The sequence below is a fragment of the Orbicella franksi genome, chromosome 11 (assembly GCF_964199315.1).
Source record: "Orbicella franksi chromosome 11, jaOrbFran1.1, whole genome shotgun sequence".
In the NCBI taxonomy this organism is placed as follows: Eukaryota; Metazoa; Cnidaria; class Anthozoa; order Scleractinia; family Merulinidae; genus Orbicella; species Orbicella franksi.
The window spans coordinates 5,005,874-5,028,535 of record NC_138155.1 but is presented as its reverse complement, the minus strand read 5'-3'; the positions used below and the strand labels follow the sequence as shown (position 1 = coordinate 5,028,535).

General features: G+C 40.7%; 3 protein-coding genes and 1 pseudogene across 4 annotated transcripts in view; 2 read left to right on the top strand and 2 right to left on the bottom strand.

Annotated features, from left to right (window-relative positions):
- The window catches only part of LOC145502921 (uncharacterized), a 124,813-nt gene extending 122,299 nt beyond the window's left edge, over positions 1-2,514 (top strand). The window contains exons 4-5 of the mRNA XM_081482327.1: positions 813-914; positions 1,575-2,514. Of these exons, the coding sequence (XP_081338453.1) occupies positions 813-914; positions 1,575-1,682 (210 nt within the window). The 3' untranslated portion in view covers positions 1,683-2,514. The remainder of the gene's footprint in view (positions 1-812; positions 915-1,574) is intronic.
- LOC145502917 (ADP-ribosyl-[dinitrogen reductase] glycohydrolase-like) overlaps positions 1-22,656 on the bottom strand; it is a 33,447-nt gene extending 10,791 nt beyond the window's left edge. Inside the window, exons 1-8 of one of the 2 annotated variants that reach the window (XM_081482317.1) lie at positions 22,460-22,656; positions 20,724-21,113; positions 19,939-20,130; positions 19,468-19,611; positions 18,436-18,741; positions 17,372-17,530; positions 17,107-17,237; positions 15,089-16,183 (exon numbers count right to left, since the gene is read on the bottom strand). In XM_081482317.1, coding sequence (XP_081338443.1) covers positions 16,153-16,183; positions 17,107-17,237; positions 17,372-17,530; positions 18,436-18,741; positions 19,468-19,611; positions 19,939-20,130; positions 20,724-21,113; positions 22,460-22,516 — 1,410 coding nt within the window. In that variant the 5' untranslated portion in view covers positions 22,517-22,656 and the 3' untranslated portion in view covers positions 15,089-16,152. Of the gene's footprint in view, positions 1-15,088; positions 16,184-17,106; positions 17,238-17,371; positions 17,531-18,435; positions 18,742-19,467; positions 19,612-19,938; positions 20,131-20,723; positions 21,114-22,459 lie in introns of those variants that run through there. The other variant, XM_081482319.1, reaches the window with a different exon arrangement.
- On the bottom strand, positions 4,661-5,980 carry LOC145503283 (uncharacterized). The gene has a single exon (XM_081482777.1). The coding sequence runs from the start codon at positions 5,978-5,980 to the stop codon at positions 4,661-4,663; it is 1,320 nt and encodes a 439-aa protein (XP_081338903.1).
- On the top strand, positions 8,384-9,026 carry LOC145460505 (uncharacterized; annotated as a pseudogene).
- Positions 22,657-22,662: the final 6 nt, after the last annotated feature.

The window sequence follows — 22,662 nt, the reverse complement described above, 5'->3', positions numbered from 1 at the left end:
CGTCGCGTACCATAATAGAAATTGCCTTGGACAAGCTTAGTTCCACTTTCAGTAAGAGAATAAGGTAAACTTCAGCTGTTCTTTTTCTACTTTTCCCAGAAACCGAAGTTTCAATCAACCAAAGATCAGAGAAACAATTTTGTTTCTTTACTCAATATATCACAAACGGTTCGTTTGTAACTGTTTGTACTAATAGGGACGCTCGCATTCAGGGTGAGTAGTTTTAATGTAGGTAAACTGCCTTAAAGTTTGTCTGTGAAAAAGACGGGCTTTGGCTACCTTACACAAAGTACCAGGAACTTACCTTAAGTAATGTCTTGTTTGATGTTACCAGTTACATTTTTTTTGTTGTTGCACTTGGCTTGCAACTTAGGTCCCGCCCACATTACGCCGGAGAAATTTGAAAACGAAAGTTTCAATCTGAAAACGCATCAAATGTTTTCCAGCCGTACTACGCCGGAGAATTTTTACTGAAGACGGAGGTTTCACTCTGAAAACGCATCAAATGTTTTCCGTCCACGCTACGCCGGAGAAATTTAAAAACGCAACAATCACGGATCATTTTGGATTTGTGTTTGAGGAAAAGTCGGTCAGGAAAATCACATGATCATCGTGACGTCATCGTTTTTGAAAAGCTTCGTTTTCAAAATGTTTTCCGTCCACAACAAATCGCAAGGCCGGCGTTTCCAAATTCATGCCAGAGAGACTCGATCCTCTGTGACATCGACTGTGCAGCAAAAGTTGCGCAAAGACCAAACTTTGTTTAAAAAGGAGCTTTTGTTCTTACAATTTGTTGTTGTTTCATAAACCAGAGATGTTCCTCCGAAGACGACTGCGCTACAAACTTCTGCTGTCCGATCCTAGTCCACCGGTGTCTTCCAAAAATCCTGGAAAACGGCGCTTGCAACTTTAATGTAAGTACAAGTTTTCGCGCAATGTTGGCCAGCTGCAACTTCCTTGGTGTAACCTAAGTGAACAGTTCATGACAGCCATGGTATAGCACTAATTAATGACATCCTAGGGGTAATTGGTGGAGGAGTCTTCGTGTGATGTCAATAACAATTCCGATGTTTGCCTCAGTCATCCGTTTTCAAAATTCCCTACCTTTTCCAGCCTAACTTTGTTTCACCGACAAAAATCAAATTTCCCTGACCAAATAATTACACTGAATGTCACGGTAGAAGCGTCAAGCCTTCCTCATATCCCTACTTTCCCGCCATTTATTTAACATTGATATTTTTTCAACAATTTCAAATTTGTAAGGAACACTGTGATCTGAAATGTTTCTTCTAACGTTTACTGTAATAATTTCAATTTTCCCTGACGTTTCTTCAAAATCTCAGTTTTTCCTGACTCATATTAAAATTCCCTGACTCTAATCTGACCTTGAAGTTTTTTCTCTGACCTAGAGCAAACCTTAACACTCTTGGTGCAACGTCGGTAAAAGCCTTCCTGCAATAGGAAGTCTTGATCAGGTCCTCAATGAAATGTTAGAATCACCCGTTGTATCATTTTTACTCATAATAAATGGTGTCAACTGTTCTTGAAGTGTTCCGCTGTTTCTTTTACTCTAGAACCTTCATAAGTGCGGGTGCATGGACGGGCTGGTGTGCCAAAAGACAACAGACATTGCCATATTGCCAGGCATTAATTTCCCTCTTGAACAGTGCATCAAGATGTGAATGCGGCTGAAAGTTGTACATGTAGATAGAGCAGTAGTTAGATTGAAGAGGACAAACCACTGTAACAAGTCAAAGACAAAATAAAACGAGGTTTTGGAAAGCCCAAAATAAGGCTGGTTGGCGTATTTGTAGAGACGGTTCTAAAATGAATAAGCGGGCAATAAGGGGTTTGGTGGACTTTACTACAACATATTTATGAGTTTTTATTTCTCTTCTCTTCGTGACCACATGGTTAAACCAAAGGTCAGAAATGTTTAGCGTGGGGATACACTTCACTGAGATCACGGCCGAACCCTTCTGTTTCTCGTTCCAGTTCTAACTTAAATACAAAGAGAAACTGTTGTGCTAGTTGGGGACACTGTAAATAATTATACAAATATTTCAAATTGAGTATAATCTATTAAGAATCCCAACTGGTGCGAGGCTGACCAGTTGGCTATTTACAGAACGCGGTCGAAGAGTTGAACCAGGAACTACCGAAAACAAATCCAGATCTGAGCTGTAGCTAGGGTTAAGGATTTGAACCAGGGACTTCCAGATTTCCAATCCAGCGCCCTAAACCCCTCGGCCACACCACCTCCACTGAACAGGGAATTTTGTTGTTCTTTTTTTTTTCTTTTTATTTGTTACACACACTGGTTACAATACCTATACGGCTACTTACACTACTTACAAGGCTAACACATTACTTACATTACTTATAACACTTCTCATTCAATGTGATTAATTCCGTCACTTACAATACTAAGGCTTACACTACTTATATTACTCACAATGCAATACATAACTACTTACAATACAATACGATCACTTACGCTTCTAATAATACTAATGCTTACACTACTTACAGTACAATACGCTAATTCATGCTGCATGCAATACTAATTAACACTACATATACTGCAATACGATTACTAACGTCACTTACAATACAATTCGATTACTTATGCTACTTAAAACTGTTAGAAATATTTGGATTATTGCATTACTAAACATAAAATTAAGTAATTTATTGGTATGAGTGACTTTGTTGCTTTGGCGGAGCTTTCAATTTGGAAAAACATGCAAAGTATTATTCCTTAAACAAATGCCTGAATAACATCAAAACGTACAGGGAAATGAACTGGTAAATGCAAAGTATAGTCGTTTCCTATTTAGGTCTAAAAATGTTACAAAGCAGTGCGAGACAATACTACTGTCAATTGTCTGATGCCTTCCCCTTGAACGAAAAAAAGCTAGAAAATTAAAATGTTACATGCGTTCAGCTTCGTTCTGGCTGTCGAAGTTAAAGTTACTTAGCATATTGCAAAAACCTAACTAGCAAAAAATATTTTAACTTAATGTAAGTGTTAAAAACGCTCAACTCTTTCAATGTGTGGCAGCTAAGCTTTAATTCCATATTTGAGCTTGCGACCTCAGTCTCTTTTCCATAACTCGGCGCTATTCGTTTGATCAGCACCTGACCAGACCCGATATAAAGTCTCTTCCGATACTATGTGTACGCTCTAAAAGTAATCAAACTTGAGGAATTGTGGCAGGCTCATGGTAGTATTCACAACAAGAAAGCGGGCTTTAGGGACAAGGATGTTGTGACCCTTGAAATACCCTAGTAAGCCATACCTTTGTTTTTGTTTACATGCGAGAGTTTGGCTAATATATTTTATTTGGAGTATGTTGAAACCAAGGAAATCACTGTGAAACTACTTAACATAACTAAACATACTTTCAGGAACACATTTTACAGTAAAGCAACAAGATTTCGCTTCACCATGCAATATCATCGATTTCGATGGCATCAAAAATGGCGGAGGCCGACTAGAGTCTTAATTTCTACCGTTCTTCCCACCAAAATTGCCGCGTAACTTCCCAACGTAACTCGTAGAGATTTTAGCCAAATTTAATCATAATTTAGACAGCCACTAAAAAATCAAGCTTTGTACGCCGCATATACATAGAGAAGTTAACATTGTTGTTCATCTGCTTTACCGGCTCGTAATTTGCATATTTTCGCTTCTAACCCTTACAAAATTCGTGGCCAGGAAAACCTGGAGAGGCATTGAATTTTTGCATTCGACCGTGGTTAAGTTGTGACCTGAGTTGAGCTACGATATGCCTGGTGAACAAGCAAGAATGTCCATGTAATCGTTGCTAGTTGTAGGCCAGTAGTCCTTTGAAATCAGTTAAATACTTTTGAATCCCGCAATTTCGAACTCTCGGGGGAAGCGAAAACTAGTTCGAAATAGCGAGAGTTCGAAACAGCCGATGGTAAATGACTGAAGGGCAAGTCCAAGAGAAATGGTTTAGAGTTCGAAATAACGGGAAATTCAAAATAACCGAGTTCGAATTAGCGGAGTCCAGCTGCACATCATTCAACATTACAAAATAGCCTACCGCCTACTAAGCACTAAAGGCAGAATGCACTAAAATTCAATATAGAGGTGAAAATTCCGGGAGGGGGGGAGAATTCTCTACGAGGAGGCCCCACTCCGAGGCTCAACCCCTTGCCCTTTTGTATACCATTTTGACAGAAAAGTTATCCCTTTCGTGTGCCTTTCATTGAAAAAAGGTACCCCGTTCACATACTTTCATAACTGGCCCTTATTATAAATAAATCACCAAAAAAAGGAAGTATTCTTGTTACTTTCATGTAGTGCATAATAAATGAAATGATGCAGCCATATGGTGCTTGTGTTCGGAATATTTTAATTAAAGGCCCTTTAAAATAACTAAATGACAGATTTTCCTAACTTTTCATATGTCTCAACTCAATCCCTACCCTTTTATTTCGGGCGGAGCCCCCCCTCCCCCCCGTATAGGCCATTATTGGGAGTACTACCCCCGAGAGGGGGATTAAAATGCGGGAGGAATTTCTGTGCAGGGTTCTATTTTCTACTTCAATTTCAGTGTACATCAACGACGCAATTATGATAGTCGCTAGCAAACATTTTACAATCACGTCGTACATGCCGTACATGGAGTCAAGATACACTGCACCTAGATGGCAGGCTTTTTTCTTGGCCCAAGATTCTCATTTTCTCATCAAGGTTCATGTATATACTATCGAGAAAGCTGCGCCGCACGAACATCAGGGAATACACGACAACATTGCGTGCAGACTCGACGCGCAAAATGCGCAAGTCTTCGACAGGCACACGCATTTCAGGGTCAGGAAATGCCCACTCGAAGTTGAGAACGGTGGATTTATATGATGTGTAGCTGCCAGGTTTGCAGTAAGCTTTCACGAGGACGCACCATTCCTGGGATTCGGAGATGACTCGCTCCGAATAAGCTTTATGGGACGCGTACAAAATGCATGGGGAGACAAAAATCGCTGCTGCCCAGTTAGGGATACCGAGATACTCTTTGTTGAGTTTGAAGTGGTCTGGTTCTGGCTTGATACCACTTGAACCAGCGGGGATAAGGCCGTTCTTTATGATCGACTCCAGATGTCCATAACGAGTGCCGTGCCATACTAGCTCCCATTGACGGCAAATACCATCCCACTGCCTTCGTGTGGCTACGTCAAGGGTGCTCTGATTACGTGTCAGTTCCTTCGCTATGACTTCCCCTTGGTACTTAATAAGTCGCACTCTGTCTACAAGATTCTTTTCTCTGAGCTCTGCGGTAAGAGACAAAATTTTGTCTGCCGACGCGGTTTGTATCAGTCTCCGTATCTTGGGCGTGGCACTTTCGTCTAGCGCGGTACGTTTAACCTGGTTTTTGATGTCAGTTTTCGCACCATGTTGGAGTAAAAGCCCAACGATCTGTGTATGACCGCAGTAGGCTGCACCATGAAGAGGCGTGCTACCAGTGCGTTGCCCTTCATTGATAGATGCACCTTTCTCTAGGAGTAACTCGCAAGTATCAAAGAAACCTGACCTGCTTGCGATGTATAGCAGTGTCTGACCGCGCTCATCCTTATCTTTCAAAAGATTTCTTCTCAACTTGATCTCGGAAGCAAGCGCTCTTGTGTGTCCACATGCTGCTAACACGAAGTGGTCAGACTTTCTGACGACAAACTTATCCGAGCCACATTTTTGCACGTACCTGCCACCTGGTGAAGTGAGCATGTGGTAGGCTACAGATGCCATTGCACTATTCTGGCGCACTGATTGAGTTATTCTCCTCTTAAAAGCTGTCTTGATCTCCAAACCAGACGGCTCGTTAAAGGAATGAAGATCCAGCACTTGCCATGGGTTTATGGTTTCGGGAATATCAACTCTGCCGTGTCCTATACCATAGTAAGATGCGATACATCCATCCTTTTTTACTACGGGAAAAGCCATAAAAGTTTCCATCTAAAACATAATCATGGACAAAAATAAATTTTCATCAACTGTTAAGAGCTTTTCGAAAGTTCACCCGAAAACTCAGCGACGCTTTTTTTTTACCTGGCGATGGAGGAAAATTAAGAGTAGAAGCCATTTAAGAACTGTAGGTAAACAAAGATCAAGTTCACTATATTTAGTAGCCATTCTGGCAATGAGATATGTATTAAATTGTTCTTTTGAAATATCTTTTCCACCATACATCCAGAGCATGGTGGTACAACTTACAGCTATTAGTTACACAGTTAGACCGTGGTGGAAGAACCCCAAAGGGATTGTGTGTCTGAACGGAACAGGAACGATATATGGTTGACATAACTTTCCTTCTCCGTGCATAATAACAATTAAGTTTTAAAACTAACATATGCACAATTCCGCTCGGGAAATCTTAGTGCCGTTTCCCAAGAGTTTTGCTTCGTTTTCCCGAACATCACAAAATGATGGATAAAAGGATCGACTATTCACATTGTTGAAATTAAGACGATGCTAATAAACACTATTAGTATCACCCAACTAGTGGACTCCTGCATTTTAATTGGCTACGCTACTAGAGGACTATCATTAATAGTCCTCGAGTAGCGTAATTGGCGCAATCGAGCGTGACGCTTTCTTTCGTTTTATTCCCAAATAAATATTTCTTCAACTGGCATTTGCTAACTTTATTATTGCCTTTTCTGCCCGACTAGTTGGGTGATACTAAAACAATTAGACCCTTCGCCCTCAAGGGCCGGTGCCAATAGCCTGGTCAATAGCCCATTTGGCTTCGCCTCATGGCTATTGAAAGGGCTACGGGTCTAATTGTTTAAAAGTAGTGCTTTCTTGAATTAAAGTGCCACTAACCCTCCCCCCCAATTTTTTTCCTTTAATAAAATGTACTAGTTTCCCTGATTACTTCTGCGAAAAAATTATCTCGATTGATAAAATCCCCGCGTTTCTACATGCGTTTAAACACGTAATTTCTATGTTCACGACCGCGCAAAGTCGGATCTGGGTCGGGCTACTAGTGACGTCACTTCGGGAACCAGGCTAAAACACTCAAGAGACTTGTGACTGAGCTTTTAGGGCAGTCAAAACATTTTCGGGTTATTTGTGAGTCATATTTTATCAAAACTGGACAAGAACTTTAAGGGAAAGAACTGTATCATCTAGCATTACAATTCGGTGTCTAGCTACGATTTGGACGGCTGCGAAGCACATGTTTTTTTTCCATTTCGAAGTGCCTGTCGCCAGTCGAGATACCCACGTTGTGTAATTATATTTAGGCCGGGATCGACAATTTGCCGGTCCATTTGGGTTATAAAGGTACAAACAATGACTGAAGAGTTAGCTTATAGCTCTTAAAGAGTTATAAAGATGTCAATGAACACGAAGAGTTGGTAATTTGACTTTACGGAACGTGCAAATTTCGCTTCGTTATTGTCGACCAACCGTAGTATATGCCTGATCCATTCTAAGTTTGTAATTTAGATGTATTTCGTTCCTCAAAGACGAAGCTCAAAGAGCAAAACAATTCTGTATTCGGAATGGCCATTGAGAAACACGGCCAGATTACAGGCGACCTCCGGCGTGCGTGTGTTTTTATTAAAATCCACAAGTACATAGCTAGTTCACCAGTTCGAAGCCTCAACAATCTTCTTCGCGTCGTCGTAGAACGTAGGTTTCGTTTATTATTCGTTTAGGCAAGTCTCTATTTCAAAACACGATGCGTTTAATTTACCGTGTATCCCTGATTTCGTCACCTATAGTTTCGTCTGGGACTCGGAGGATCGTTTGCGCTCGAAATAGTCAGATGGCTTCCAGCTTATCCCAAATTCCTGTCTTATGCAGTACCTTGACAATTTCAAGCTTTCCACTAGAGATAGAGAAGAATATACAGGCCATGAAAATCTCTAGGTTTTTACAGTAGCGGCGAACCCGAGATCGAAGAAATCCTCAATGACTCCCCAGCTTTAGCTTCGCACAGATCAGCCCACACTTTGGTCTTTTTCTCGTTTCTGGTAGAGTTTCATCGAGATAGAGGTATTGAATGAAGAGGAATACTCTATTCTACGCATCCTGTATTGCTACAGCCTCTAAGAACATATCTTCCTTGCATTCTGCAACGATTTTGACACACTTTGTAATATATTCGTAACCGGAAGTTGTGGTAAGCTGTTGTATTACCCAAGATGCTTAGAGAATAAAGTTGTTGTGTTGAGCAAGCCTCGTCGACTTGTGTTGTTATGTCACCGAGCCATACTTTTGCTAGTATGTTTCATTTTGGCGACGAGGATGGGATACTCTACATGCACGAAGACGCATGAGAAATCCAGTGAAGTTTTTGATTTTCTCTGTGTGAGGAAAAAGGTTTGTTTTCGACCGAGGTAACTTGATCAAAGTTTGAGCACGTGCTATCAAAATGGCGGGAATTGGATTGTTTGGTCGTGTCGGCGAGTTCAGCCCTGAGCGAGAGACTTTTCGTTCCTATGTGGAAAGAATGGAAATGTTCTTCATGGCAAATAATATCATAGAAGAAGCAGGCGAGGGTGAAGAGGAAGCCAATCTCGCAGTTGCAAATAGAAAACGTGCTATCTTTCTGACTGAGATTGGACCCGAAGCATATTCTACCCTGAGCAATCTGCTGGCACCAGTGAAACCAAAAGACACTCCTTTTGCGGACATTGTCAAAGCATTGGAGAAACATTACAATCCAGCGCCATTGGAGATAGCAGAGAGTTTTCATTTGGGAACTCGCTATCAAAAACAAGACGAATCCATCAGTGACTTTATTGTGGCCTTGAAGAAGTTATCGATTCATTGTAACTATGGAGAGTTTCTCAACCGAGCTCTGAGAGACCGTTTTGTGTGCGGATTGAACAATCCCAAAATACAGAATAAACTTTTGAACACCGAGGATCTTTCTTTTGAGAAAGCGTGCCAGATTGCAAAGTCAATGGAAATGGCAGAGAAGAACACCCAAGAATTCCGTCCTGTCAGTGCAAGTGATGACAGCCAAGGCATAGTAAATAAACTGGAAACTGTAAACACTATGGAACCCTCATGTTACCGGTGTGGTGGTAAGCATGCTGCACCTAAGTGTAAATTTAAGTCAGCAAAATGCTACAAATGTAGTAAAGTAGGTCACCTTGCATCAGTTTGTCGCAGTAAAGATGTTGAGTCTAGCATGAAAACAAAACAACCAGGAGCTAAAGGTACTGTTCATAGTGTCTTAGAATCAAACACAGAAGGTTATGATGATAATGATGAGTTAGGTATTTATTCCATGTATGCAGTTGGTACAGATAATCCTACCAACAAAAAGTTATACTGTAGAAATGACCATAAATGGTTCACCATGTGCAATGGAAGTAGACACTGCAGCTGATTACTCAATAATGAGTAAGGGCACACATTCTCAGAAATTCAGTAATTTTCCACTTCGTCCGTCAAAAGTTGAATTGAAAACCTATACGGGTGAAACCCTTACAGTGTGTGGTGAAATGCTGTGTGATGTAGTGTACAAGGGCCATGAATATACATTGCCAATTATTGTAGCTGATTATGAGAAGAAGCCTACTTTGCTGGGAAGAAATTGTTAAACCATATAAGGCTTGAGTGGGGTGAAATATTTAGTGTAACAAGATCCGAGTTGGAAAGTGCCAAAAGTCAACTTGATGGATTACTAGTTAAACACAGTGAGTTGTTCAAAGATAGCTATGAGGGCATGAAAGGGTTGGAAGCACACATCACCATGAAAGATGGTGCAAAGCCCATATTTATTAAGCCACGTAGGGTTCCATATGCACTAAAAGATGAAGTTGAAAAGGAGTTGGATAAATTAGAGAAAAATGGGGTAATCGTTAAAACTGACAGATCAGACTGGGCAAGCCCAATAGTAGTTGTGCCAAAGGCTGACAAATCGGTTAGAATTTGTGGGGACTACAAAGTAACCATCAACTCAGCTGTTGAAGATGAGCAGTATCCCCTTCCCACCCAACAGGACTTGTATGCTGCCCTCTCGGGATCAAAATTTTTCAGCAAACTTGATTTGTCGCATGCATATGCTCAGCTAAGTGTTGATAAAGCAAGTCGTGAGTACCTGACAATTAGCACACACAAGGGACTCTATTCCTACACCAAATTACCATATGGGATTAAATCAGCACCTAAAATATTCCAAGCTAAAATGAATATGATTTTGCAAGGAGTAGAAAAATGTGTGTGTAAGCAGGATGACATTCTTATTGGTGGTGTCAGTTGGCAGGAGAATATCAAAATCCTGGCTGAGGTATTGGAGAGGTTGCATAAATATAACCTGCATTTGAAGATGGCAAAGTGTGAATTTCTGAAGAGGGAAGTTGTCTATTTGGGTTTGAAGATAGATGCTGAAGGTTTGCATCCAGTTGAGGAAAAAGTAGATGCTGTAAAAAGGGCACCAGTACCACAAAACGTCAGTGAGTTGAGATCTTTTTTGGGCATGGTCCAGTACTATCACCCTTCTCTACCAGGTTTAGCAACCACACTAGCACCATTACATGAGCTCCTCAAAAAGGGTGTCCAGTGGACATGGACAAAAGAGTGTCAGCAAGCATACGAAGCTTGTAAACAAGGTCTCACCAGTGATGCACTGTTGGTGCATTATGATCGGGACCGTGAACTGAGACTTGCTTGTGATGCGTCCAGCTATGGAATTGGAGCAGTTATTAGCCATGTGATGGATGATGGCCAGGAGAGGCCAATAGCATATGCCTCTCGGACACTGAGTTCAAGTGAAAGGAACTATGCACAAATTGAGCGTGAAGCATTATCAATTGTTTTTGGTGTAAAAAAAATTCACCAGTTTTTGTATGGGTGTACATTTACCCTGATCACTGATCACAAACCATTGGTGGCAATTTTCAATCCAAAATTCGCTATCCCCACACTAGCAGCAGCTCGAATGCAGAGGTGGGCTCTAGTACTTTCGGCGTATGACTATGAGATTGAATACAAAAGATCTGAAGACCATGCCAACTGTGATGCTCTCTCAAGGCTACCACATGAGGACTCCACAGTGGGAAGTGAGGGTGTGGTCTACAGTGTGAGTGTAATTGATGATGATTTTCCAATCACTGCAGAAGATATAGGAAAGGCAACCCTTGTAGATCCTGTACTTGGGAAGGTACATCAATTTGTGATGTCAGGTTGGCCACAAGGGTGTCCTGATGAGACCCTCAAACCCTATCATAATAGAAGAAATGAGCTGTCCTGTGAACAGGATTGTGTCCTTTGGGGCTCTAGGGTCATTATTCCACCAATCTTTAGAGCCAAAATGCTGGGGCAGTTGCATTGGGAACACCCTGGTATATGTGGTATGAAAGCAATTGCTTGTACATGCATGTGGTGGCCAAAAATGGATCAGGAAATCGAGGAAGCAGTGAGAGTATGTACAGTATGCCAAAATCTTAGAAATGCCCCACCCAGTGCACCCCTGATCCCATGGAAGTGGCCAACTAGACCATTTCAACGGATCCATACTGATTTCTGTCAGAAGGGTAATGATTACTTCCTTGTAGTAATCGATAGCCACTCAAAGTGGATTGAATTGAAACATATGAACTCTACAACTACTGAACGGACTATTGATGAGCTCCGTTTAATTTTTGCTACTCATGGTTTACCTGAAGAGGTGGTGTCTGACAACGGACCACAGTTTACGTCCATTGAATTTGCCGAATTCATGCGCAAAAACGGCATCAAGCACACGTTGGTTCCACCCTATCACCCTCAATCTAATGGGGCAGCGGAGAGGTCTGTGAGAGTTGTTAAGGATGCTTTAGTTAAACAAGTGCTTGAGGATAAAAAGGGCATCTCTATGAAACACAGACTTGCCAATTTTCTATTTCGGTATCGCACAACTCCTCACAGTACAACTGGTGTGACACCCGCTGAGTTGATGGTGAAGCGTTGCCTAAGAACAAGATTAAGTCTGATTAAGCCTAATCTGGCACAAGTTGTAGAGAATAAGCAAGAGAAACAGAAAATGTATAAGGATTTGAAATGTAAGAGGGAAAGATCCTTTGTAAGAAATGACAGGGTGCGGGTACGAAACTCGAGGGCTAATTCTAAGACTGATAAGTGGATTCCAGGCACTATAATTAAAGTTTGTGGGCCCAGAACCTATGTAGTTAGGACAGGACACAAAACCAGATATGTGCACACTGATCACATGATAAGAGCACATGATAATGTACCAGATGATGTCAGTGAGCCAGATGTCGTGGTGCCTGAATCAAGTCGTCAGAAAATAAATGATGATAATGTGAATCCTCTCGATAGTACTTCTGAACCACATGTAGATCTGCCTGAAAACGAGGATACTGTTGTATCTTCTTTAGTTGTAAGTAGTCCACCTACAGTTTTGCGAAGATCTCAAAGGATTAGAAAACCAGTTGTTAAACTTAACCTGTAACTGTAGGTTATCACTATGTCTTGGGTATAAGTGCATCCTGAAAATCTGGGGGAAAGCAGTGTAATATATTCGTAACCGGAAGTTGTGTTAAGCTGTTGTATTACCCAAGATGCTTAGAGAATAAAGTTGTTGTGTTGAGCAAGCCTCGTCGACTTGTGTTGTTATGTCACCGAGCCATACTTTTGTTAGTATGTTTCACACAATATCGCATGTTCGCATACATTCCCGAAGTGACGTCAAAAGCCAACTCGTCCCATTCTCCGCTATTCCTTGGTCGTGAACATGGAAAAGGGCAAATTTACAAACTTTAAAAATTGATAGAAAATTAACGAAAATAGCTACAACGATAATTTTTTCCCAGTGGTGATCAGGAGAAAAAGGAAATTTATATTAGCGAAAAAAAAGTTTGGGGGTTAGTGGCACTTTAAGGGCTTGCCTGAATTAAGGGCTCAGTGGGTTGCGTCGAAGGCGTGGAACAGCCAGTAGGTTTCGAAACTGAAAGTGATGACGAGACATTCAAAGAGGGAATTCTACTCGTACAATTTACAGTTAGTTATTCATTCAGTTCGTGGTAGAAGTCGATAGAAGAACCCAACAGGGATTGTGTTTCTATAGCTAAAGCAGAATGAACGCACAATGAAAGCAGAATCAAGAAACAAGCCTAACGAAGTAATAAACTATGAATTGTACTGAATACGTTTGGTGCCAGAAACTCTAAAGAATAAATCGAGCAGTTGTAACACTGAGATACTTTGTATAATTTGATGAAGTAAGCGTTCGAAGACTCTATTTCAAGTTCGTTCGTTGTAATGGAGTATCATACCTTCGATAAACTCGCAATTGTCAGCAGTATTTAATAGTTGTTGTGCTTTATGATCACAGTCATACTCAGTACTGGGAAAGGCTATACACCACGCTCAAAGACAAACCCGACTTGACACCTCAAGAAAATCGGGAAAATTTAAAAAAAGAAACGGTTTATTATGAGCTTTAAAAGAACGCAAAGCTTCTCACTTTCACGAAGAACGTCAAACCGTGAGGTCGCCGGTGGAAACGCACGACTTCGCACGTTCGCGGTTGAAACAAACGTCATGCTTAATCATGCAAAAGTCGTAATCTGAATCGCTTTCTCTTAGGATATTTATGTCCCTGTTATGTTTAAATAGAAGGCCAGCTACTCTTACCTTTCCAAACCAATCACCTCTTCCGGGAATACACGAACAGCAAAATGCTTGAAGCTAGCCTCTCTGAAGTGATCGGTATAAGTAAAACCGGAAGATCTTCCGGTTTCTCATTGTCGTACCCAGAGCCCTTCGAGTCTCTTATCGGCTGGAAACCGGAAATGAAAACGCGCATGAAAACAAACCAAAAATATGAAAACACGCAGGGACAAGTCTCTAGGACTTCTCCCTGTGACAAGTCCTTGAAGACTTTTACAGGAGGGAACTGGTTGCAGTGGTTGCTTTTACTATCTTAATGAGAGGACAGACTGCACAGAGGAAATAGCAAAATCTACGGTTTTTTAATTTATTTTCGTTTGTTCGGAGGGACTTTTCCCAAATAATTTGGAAGGGAAAAGTCCCAGGGACTAGCCCCTTCAATTCAAACCAGTGTGAATTCATGCTGCGACTAGGATGATGGTGATACTAAAAGTAAATTAAGCAAGATTGTTTGCATATTTCACGATATTTGAAAATGTAAGCTGAGAGTTTAGACTTTATAAGTTTAGGGCAATTTATAACTGAGCCTTACTACCTATAGACAATGTCAAAATCACGAAATAAAAGTTCACGCAACTGTTTCTGGTTTTGCCTTTTATCGTTATGTTATGTTTCTAGGCAATTTGTATTATTTAGAAGCAAGGTGGGAAACACGGGAAGTCAACAGGAGGTTCCAGCGTTCGGAAATTGCTCGAATTTTAGCGCAGAATTGGATTTCGCTGCCATTCTACTTCGTCGTCTTCACAGGGCAAGAGTTTAACATTTCTGTAAAATGAAATTGCCCATACCTCGTTTCTTTCCGGAATTAACAGCTCTATAAAAACCAAATAGCATTTTGAAATTGCCGCCATGAATACTGACGTAAAACACAAGATAGACCACACGAGCGCGGTAAGCACTGGGTCACCAGGTTGAAAAAAATTACCTAATGGGGAAGGGCGCGTTACTTTTGTCACTACATAATTTACTGCAGCTATTACCTAGAAAAATAAGAAAGCGGTCTTACTTGTACTTTAAAAGGCTTTAATCGGGGACTGTAAGTGGGCGTCGGTCAGGCCCTAGAGCGATCCGTATCTAACTTGTCGTCACTTTATCATAACAAAACCAAATAAACAGCTTACCAAAAAAAAAAAAAAAAAATTAAAACACGGATAAGAAAATCCAGGCGATGTTGCGGATCATAGCAGAAGTAGCCTTGAACAAGGTTAGTCCCACTTTCAGTAAGAGAATAAGGTAAACTTCAGCTGTTCTTTTTCTACTTTTCCCAGAAACCGAAGTTTCAATCAACCAAAGATCAGCGAAACAGTTTTGTTTCTTTACTCAATGTAACACAAACGGTTTGTTTGTTTGCAACTGTTTGTACCAATAGGGACGCTCGCATTCAGGGTAAGTAGTTAAAGTTTATCTGTCAAAAAGGCGGGCTTTGGCTACCTTACACAAAGTACTAGGAATTTGCCTTAAGAAATGTCTTGTTTGATGTTACCAGTTACATTTTTTTGTTGTTGCACTTGGCTTGCAACTTAGGTCCCGCCCACATTACGCCGGAGAAATTTGAAAACGAAAGTTTCAATCTGAAAACGCATCAAATTTTTTCCAGCCATACTACGCCGGAGAATGTTTACTGAAGACGGAGGTTTCACTCTGAAAACGCATCAAATGTTCTCCGTCCACACTACGTCGGAGAAATTTAAAAACGCAACAATCACCGGTCATTTTGGATTTGTGTTTGTGGAAAACTCTGGGCAGGGAAATCACATTATTATCGTGACGTCTTCGTTTTCAAAAAGCTCCGTTTTCAAAATGTTTTTCGTCCACACCAAATCGCAAGGCCGGCGTTTCCAAATTCCTCTGGATTGAAGAGCGTTTTCGAAAAGCTCCATTTTCGTGACGGATTAGTGTGGACGGTTGGCCTAACCGCCTTTTCAACTTCCTTAAGCGTAGTGTACACGGGGCCTTATGGAACGATTCTATGGGAAGTGTCCATCATATCTTTATATATATCAGCCTACATTGCTCTCTTTTTTCTTGCTACGTTCTAACTATATGGTTTGATTTATTCCATCTCGTACGCAAGCTGAGCGCAGTACATCTCATAATACAGGAACTGCTTTTGCCTTAAGGTTAGCAGCGTTTTGTAGAACAAACATTCAATAAGTAGTTGTTTGAGTGTATTATAAACATACAGTAAAGTTTTGCAATTGATATTTGTTCCTTCTGTGGTCTTATTCGTAACACTGACTAAAGTAATATCCATCTAAAAATTATTCGCAACCAGGAAAAAAAATATCCATTATCTCCTTGCTCGAAAATTCATCGTCAAAACATAAAAATTGTGCACCTCTAACACGAAAATCTACCTGCAGCTTCTCTATATTTTAAAAATCTACTAATATCCAATTTTTTTTTACTTCTTTTCTTGGAATATGTGCCTGAACAGCAATACATCAAAAATTTTACACAACACGCTCTCAGTTAATACGTTTTTCTTCCTTTCATTCATTTAGGCCAAGGAGAGCCAAAAACCTGAGGAAAGAAAAGACACTTTAATGAGAAATGCAATCCTCAGGTATGGAAAAACAAGGGTGACAAAGAAATTCCATAGGGCAGCCACTGAAGTTAGAGTCGTTTATTAAGTAGGAGGTTTTGAAGGTGGACTAAAAATGAAATATTAAGTTGCGAATAATTTGCTGCTTTGAACTGTTCTGCATTTAGTGTTGTGTTCTTGGCACGTGGGGACTCGAAGTCTTTATACTTTCTATGGAATTCTTTCCCTGGCTTTGCACTTACAGGCAGTTTCAGTTCAATTGGGTGTTGTAAAACTAAAACCAAAGTTATCACTCTGGCCAATCACAAAAGCCACAGACAATCAAGTGGACCAGTCAAAACTAGAAGTAAATACATGTATGTGTAGCTGACGCCAAGCGCGGGAAAACGTGTTTGAGGGAGACACGATTGGCTTTGGTTTTACTTATGATTGGATGAAAAAGTGGCGCCATTTTTTTTTTCATGGGTAATGATTGTGCTCATTAGTCTTAACCACAAATCTCTGCAAAAGAAGCAATTACCACGGACTATATTTTCGCTTTTACTTTGAGAACAGGCAAAGTCTGTATAAGAGCCAAGAGGCTCATCAGGCTGGAGCTTATGCCGGTTTCCGTAACATGAAGTGACTAGGAGTATTTCTACTCTGCCCTGGATTCGATACCAGTTTATTGCAGGGTTACCCCCAGCATTAAATTAGCCGGTACTCATTTATACACCTGGGTGGAGAGGTACTGTGAGAGTAAAGTGTCTTGCCCAAGAACACAACACAATGTCTCCGGCCAGGGCTCGAACCCAGACCACTCGATGGAACGCACTAATCATGAGACCACCGCTCCTCCACTCTTTGAAAATAAGGTTGTCGACATTTCGTATTGGTTGAATAATAAGGTCAGGCAGCTTACTTGTAAATATGTCCATCTAACCAGTCTTTATGCTTTAGCCCATTGAGCCAAGAGTCAGGTAATTTACTGGCACCCAGTTTACAGCCCAGCAAAGCTCCAGCCACAGCGCCATTAGTATCAGCGTCCCCGGCCTGCAAAAGAAATAGGTCCGCACGGCGTACAAATGTTACGATTAAGTAAAACGGAGACATTCCCTTAGCCAGTACAACATGAGCTAACTCTTGCAGTGACGTTTAAGTTATTTTAGCCTTTGACATGTACTCACCTCAAATGCGACGGCCTCTATGGCCGCTCGGAAGTCATTTTGCCTCAGGGACCAGAATCCTGCACCTAAACATTTATATGTGTAACCTATTTTCCCAGCTTCATCCAGATCAAGATCATCTAATGACTTGGCAAACATGTGTTGTTTTAATTCCTCTTGCTAGAGAGAGAGAGAGAAACAAATAATGAGGACTGCTAATTTAAATTACAGAAACTATCCTGCGAACAGGCTCCCGGCGAGTGCGAAAAAAAGTTTCGCACTCGTCTGCACGTTTTGCTCGCCAAATATTTTTTTCCGTCCTCGCCGGGAACCTGTTCACAGGTTATACAAAGACCAGAAAATTTACAACTGCAAGATGTCTATATGATAGTACAGTGTAGTTAACTGACAAAATGTCCACAAATGACCAGCGTGCCTATGTAATGTGACCGTCGACATGAATGGTGACAAACGAAACCACGCACCCAATGTGCTAAATTACTTACAGTATTGTTGGGCACATAAATGTTTCGTTCAAATTGTCTACCTTATGATCTTATCGACCATTCAATCTTTTCTCCATTCTCGTGCTACATGTAGTCTAGACAACATATTTTTCCCACATGATGCCCTCCTAATCAGTTAATGAGTAAGGTAAAGGTAAACTTTATTTAGCCAGGGTGGCCCATTCAGCAACGAGGCTGATATCCAAAGGGGCCCTGGACTAAAAATATACAGCTGAAGTACAGTTGAATCCCGTTATTTCAAACACTCAGGGGAAACAAAAAACAGTTTGAAATAACAGGAGTTTTAAGAAACCGATAGTAAATGACTGAAGGACAAGTCCAAGGAAAATTGTTTTGAGTTTGAAATAATGGGGAATTTGAAATAGCCCAGTTCGAATTAGCTGGGTCCAACTGTACTTGTAATAATTTGCATACATGTACATGTAACAACACCTGTTTAACAGCTTCAAGTATGACAGTGGCATGACTATATATGTAACTATGCATCCATATTTTGCCGCATGATGTCCTCCTACTAAGTTAATAAGCACAATATTTTGCATTGCCATGTGACATCACCTGTTCAACAGTTTCAAGTGTGGCACAGGCATAATCATATGCCTCCTGTATGATTGCCTCAACATCAAAACAGTTTGATTCCTTCTTAAAATATTTTCCCTGTAACATCATTGCAACTGCTGTTGTCGTGGCAACACACGATGCTATGCATCTTGGGTCAGCATGTGTGACCTTGCATGCTGCTTTGGTGTTTTTTATTACTTCCTCGATGTTGCCAAAGTCATGAATTCCAAGAATAGAAGTTCGCATCACACCTCCGTTTGGAGCAACAAAGCGACCAGATTCTTCCCACACATACTCTGCTGCCTGGATTTAATAAATCGCACCCATTAATTACTAGTAAATTCATTTTCAATCAAAGAGTTTGCTTATAAGAGGTTATGTAATGCATAAACAGTTATAATAAATTAATAGTCTTTTCTAATCTATGGTATGTTTCTCTCAGCACTCTTTGAACTTGCTGTAACCTTTAACTTACATAATAAGCAGTTCAAGAAAATATCCATACCCACCCCAAAGAGGGATATTGGAAATTCAAAGTGGGAGGGGGTTCTCAAAAGCCCAATTTTTTTAAGGAAAGTAAGGACCAAATATAAACTTTCCACAGGGATTGGTGGGAAAGTGGGGGGGGGGGGGGGGGGGGGAGGGAGAGATTCAAACCAAAAAACCATACATGGGAGGGATATGGATATTTCCTGGAACAGAGCAAGAAATTAAGAATCCACATACTCCACAGGGATGTGCTCTAGAAGGGCCCGGGTGCCACAGGCAAGTAACTTTTGTCTTCGGGTGACCGAAAAACTCACTTTTTTCATTAAGTGTACAAGTCTGGGGACCCAGGATTTCATGGACACGAACATTTGGGCTTCCCGTAATTTTTCTTAGATCAGAGCCTTGCTCCACAGGCTCCCTTTCAAAGGCAAGAAAGCACCCATTTTCACTCTCTACAGCCCCTTTGCAACTGAGAGAGTTGTCAATCTGTAGTATCTGCACAGGGACCCTGCTTTCTAGGGTTAGTCACTGATTCTATACCTGATGTGGATTAGTAAGGAAGTTAGGATGGTGCAGAACTTTGTATGTGGTGCGGCCAATACCCATTCCACCCATGTCCCCAAGTTCCACGAAACCTTTCCTGCTCCAGTTCCTCATCTTTTTGGCAAAATCCACAGGCTCCATCTGCAAGTCAAGGGAAAAACTCAGTGTCAGAAGTAACAAGATTCTAATTAAGGAGATTTGTAACTTCTACTGAAAATGCAGTCACTAAAAGTAGTTTTTGCTGGAAGTTGCATGTTTAATGTTTAAATGCATGGTGACCAATACCATTGACCTGGTCTTTCCAGCTCTTTTTATTAAAGTTAGTTCATATCTTCCCACATGTGTCCCAAAAAAGGGGGGTATAGTCTCTACAATAATCATGCACCCCCATCTACAGGTACTATTTCTGATCCGCCTTCTACTTAAACTCTCAATGGCAGCCTTGCTGATGAATACATGCAGACTAACCTTGCCATCGTTGTCTAACAGCGAACGTAAGATCAAAATCATCTGATCAGAATCATCAGTCCAGTCTCCAGTCTCCCATCTGCTTCGATGAAAGTCATAATTTTTCATGCCATATTCTAAATGTGGCTCTTTCTTTTCTCTTTTCACCAAGTCCATCAATTTCTCTTTTACACCATCTGATTTACCATAAATCTAAAACAAATGATTCAGAAATTTGTTACCACCTGCCTGCCTGGCCCAGGATTCAAATTGTTCCCTGCATAATTTTAATGCCAAGGTATACTGTGCTCTGACAATGTCTTACAATATAGAAATTCGTGGTTTCAGATTTCACATTTTCGTCCTTTCCTATCAGGTTGTTCTTGTTTCCAGCTGTCGCATTGACACTGTATCAGCCAACGAATTGGTAGTGTGTCTGCTGATGTATTGGTTAAGGGTCAGTTATTGCATTCATTAGGTAGTGTGTTGGTGATGTGTGGGTATTGTGTGACTAACTCACAGGCCGACACGTTGGCTGACACATTGGCAGGATGGGATTCTCTACCTTTACTTAAGACTCTTACTATCTCCACAGTATTTCCCAGTTATATTTGGAAAGTTCTCAGTTTGGAGAATTTTCAAATATCATGACTGGTACATATCTTTATTTACTGGTACTTCAGATTCCATGTGATTACTCATTTATCCTGGCCTTATCTCAGCCAATCACAATGCTTATAATAAATTTTCTGTCATATAATAATATATCACAAATGAGCCTATAAGTAATAATTACATCAACTCACATGGGCAGCTTCTGATTTACTCATAAACTCTGTCAACAGTCCTATGGCATCTCCAATGCAGTTTCCATAAATAACTCCTTTTACGTGATCCACCAAGTCCTTCTTTTCAAAGTTAGATTCGATGTTAAAAGAATGAGGTGCTCCTGTTTTGTCTTCCTGCAGTCCAGATGGGGAATGAGATTCTTCTGAACTTGTTACAGTTGAAGTTCGTTCTTCATTCTTGGTGTTTCCTTCCATACAAGTAGTTTGGCTGGCTGCAGATTCCGTACCATGATCTCTTTTGTGGCTTGTCGAAATAGGGTGTCCTTCATCTTTGGTGTTTTGTTGACTGATGTTGGTGACAGAAGATTCTGTTTTACCTATGAAGCTTGCCTGGTCATCAGAAGGACACTGTTACAGAGAATGAAATAATGACAAAAGTTATTAGTCATAATCTATGTTAACAAAGTAACATGATTCTGATGGCTGGGTCATGTTTACAACTAGAATGGATCAGGCTCATATTCCCAAGGTTGCCTTGTAATGGACACCACCTGGCAAAGGAAACACCACCTGGCACAAAACTGTCATGGCTGAGCTCAGTGAGGTGAAACTCACTCAGGGTGAGGCATAACACATCATACAAAATAGGGATAAATGGATAGGGATTGTTGTTGCCTTATGTCCAACAGGGAACAGAGAGGATTTAGTAAAGTAAAGTAACTATGTTCTTCCATTGGATGGTTTAATATCATCGTCATGGTAATTGCTATCATCATCATCATCATCATCGTTGTCATCGTCGTCGTCATCACCATGCATGCCAAAGTCCATCTCCACCATTGCTGATTATTCACGATTACTCACTGCACCAGAAGGTGGGCATTTCTGAAAGATTCTATTCTCCACTGCCTTCATTGTCACTAGGTACTGATTCTGCAATATCAAAGCCATGCTCCCTTCTTGTCATAAAGACTGCTGGTCTTTTATGTCCCTGCCAATTCTTGTAGTACAGTGTATGGAGTAACTAAGACTACATGCACTTTTCTAATCCCCCCAGAATTGGGAAACAGCTTACTCCAGCATACTGGCAGCTTTCCCTGACATTTCTTTGGTACCTACATGTATTTATTTCAGTTCCTGTTGAAGAGAGGCATTGTCAACGTAATTAAAACTTATCCAAAAATGCAACAAAAATGACCCTTGCTCAGTAAGTACTCAGCACCACACGGACTCGATCTGGATCAGGAATCCAAAATGTCCACTGCACCATTAGCCCACCCAGCTCTCTCAAAATTTCAACATGGCTGATTGTTTAGTATTCAATTTCCTGTTAGGCTGTGAATCAGTCACACACCTCGACCATTTGAAAGCTTTGCATAAGAAACTTTCCCGAGGCCATCTGAATAGGGACAACAGTTTAATAAACTAATTTAAACGTCCAGGGTTTGAACTAATGTCAAACCTCTTACAGTGCGTATTGCTGTACATGTAATTATAATTATAATTATAATTATAACTTGGCGAATATAAGTTTAAGGTTGAGCCTAACTTGAAACACTAGTATTCTAAAACCTCTGTTTAGTAACCCGGTTATGCAGCTGATAATTTATGACACGAAACCTCCCTGACGACATTTCAGTATACATTACACCTGAAATAAGGCAACTGCTTTCTTTTAGTTTTGCAAGCATATTCAAAAGCTGGGTTTTTTTTGAAAAATTCGAGTCAGCATTTCCTTCCGCTCCTCTACTTACTGGTTCAGTATCGATTCGTTCCTCACTGTCTGCCGGCTTGTTTTGAACACCATCCATGCTAGACTGGTTCGGTTAAGAAAAGGACTCAACCACTGTATATCCTGTGAAGCTGTCAAATGTTTTATTCGCAAAAAATATCAACTAATGGACCGAGAATTTCCTCTACTTTCGCTTTGCATTGTGGCGGAAATCGGCTTTCAAAG

Bases quoted from the DNA above. Each gene is read 5' to 3' on its own strand.
- LOC145503283 (XM_081482777.1), bottom strand. From the start codon at position 5,980: ATGGAAACTTTTATGGCTTTTCCCGTAGTAAAAAAGGATGGATGTATC.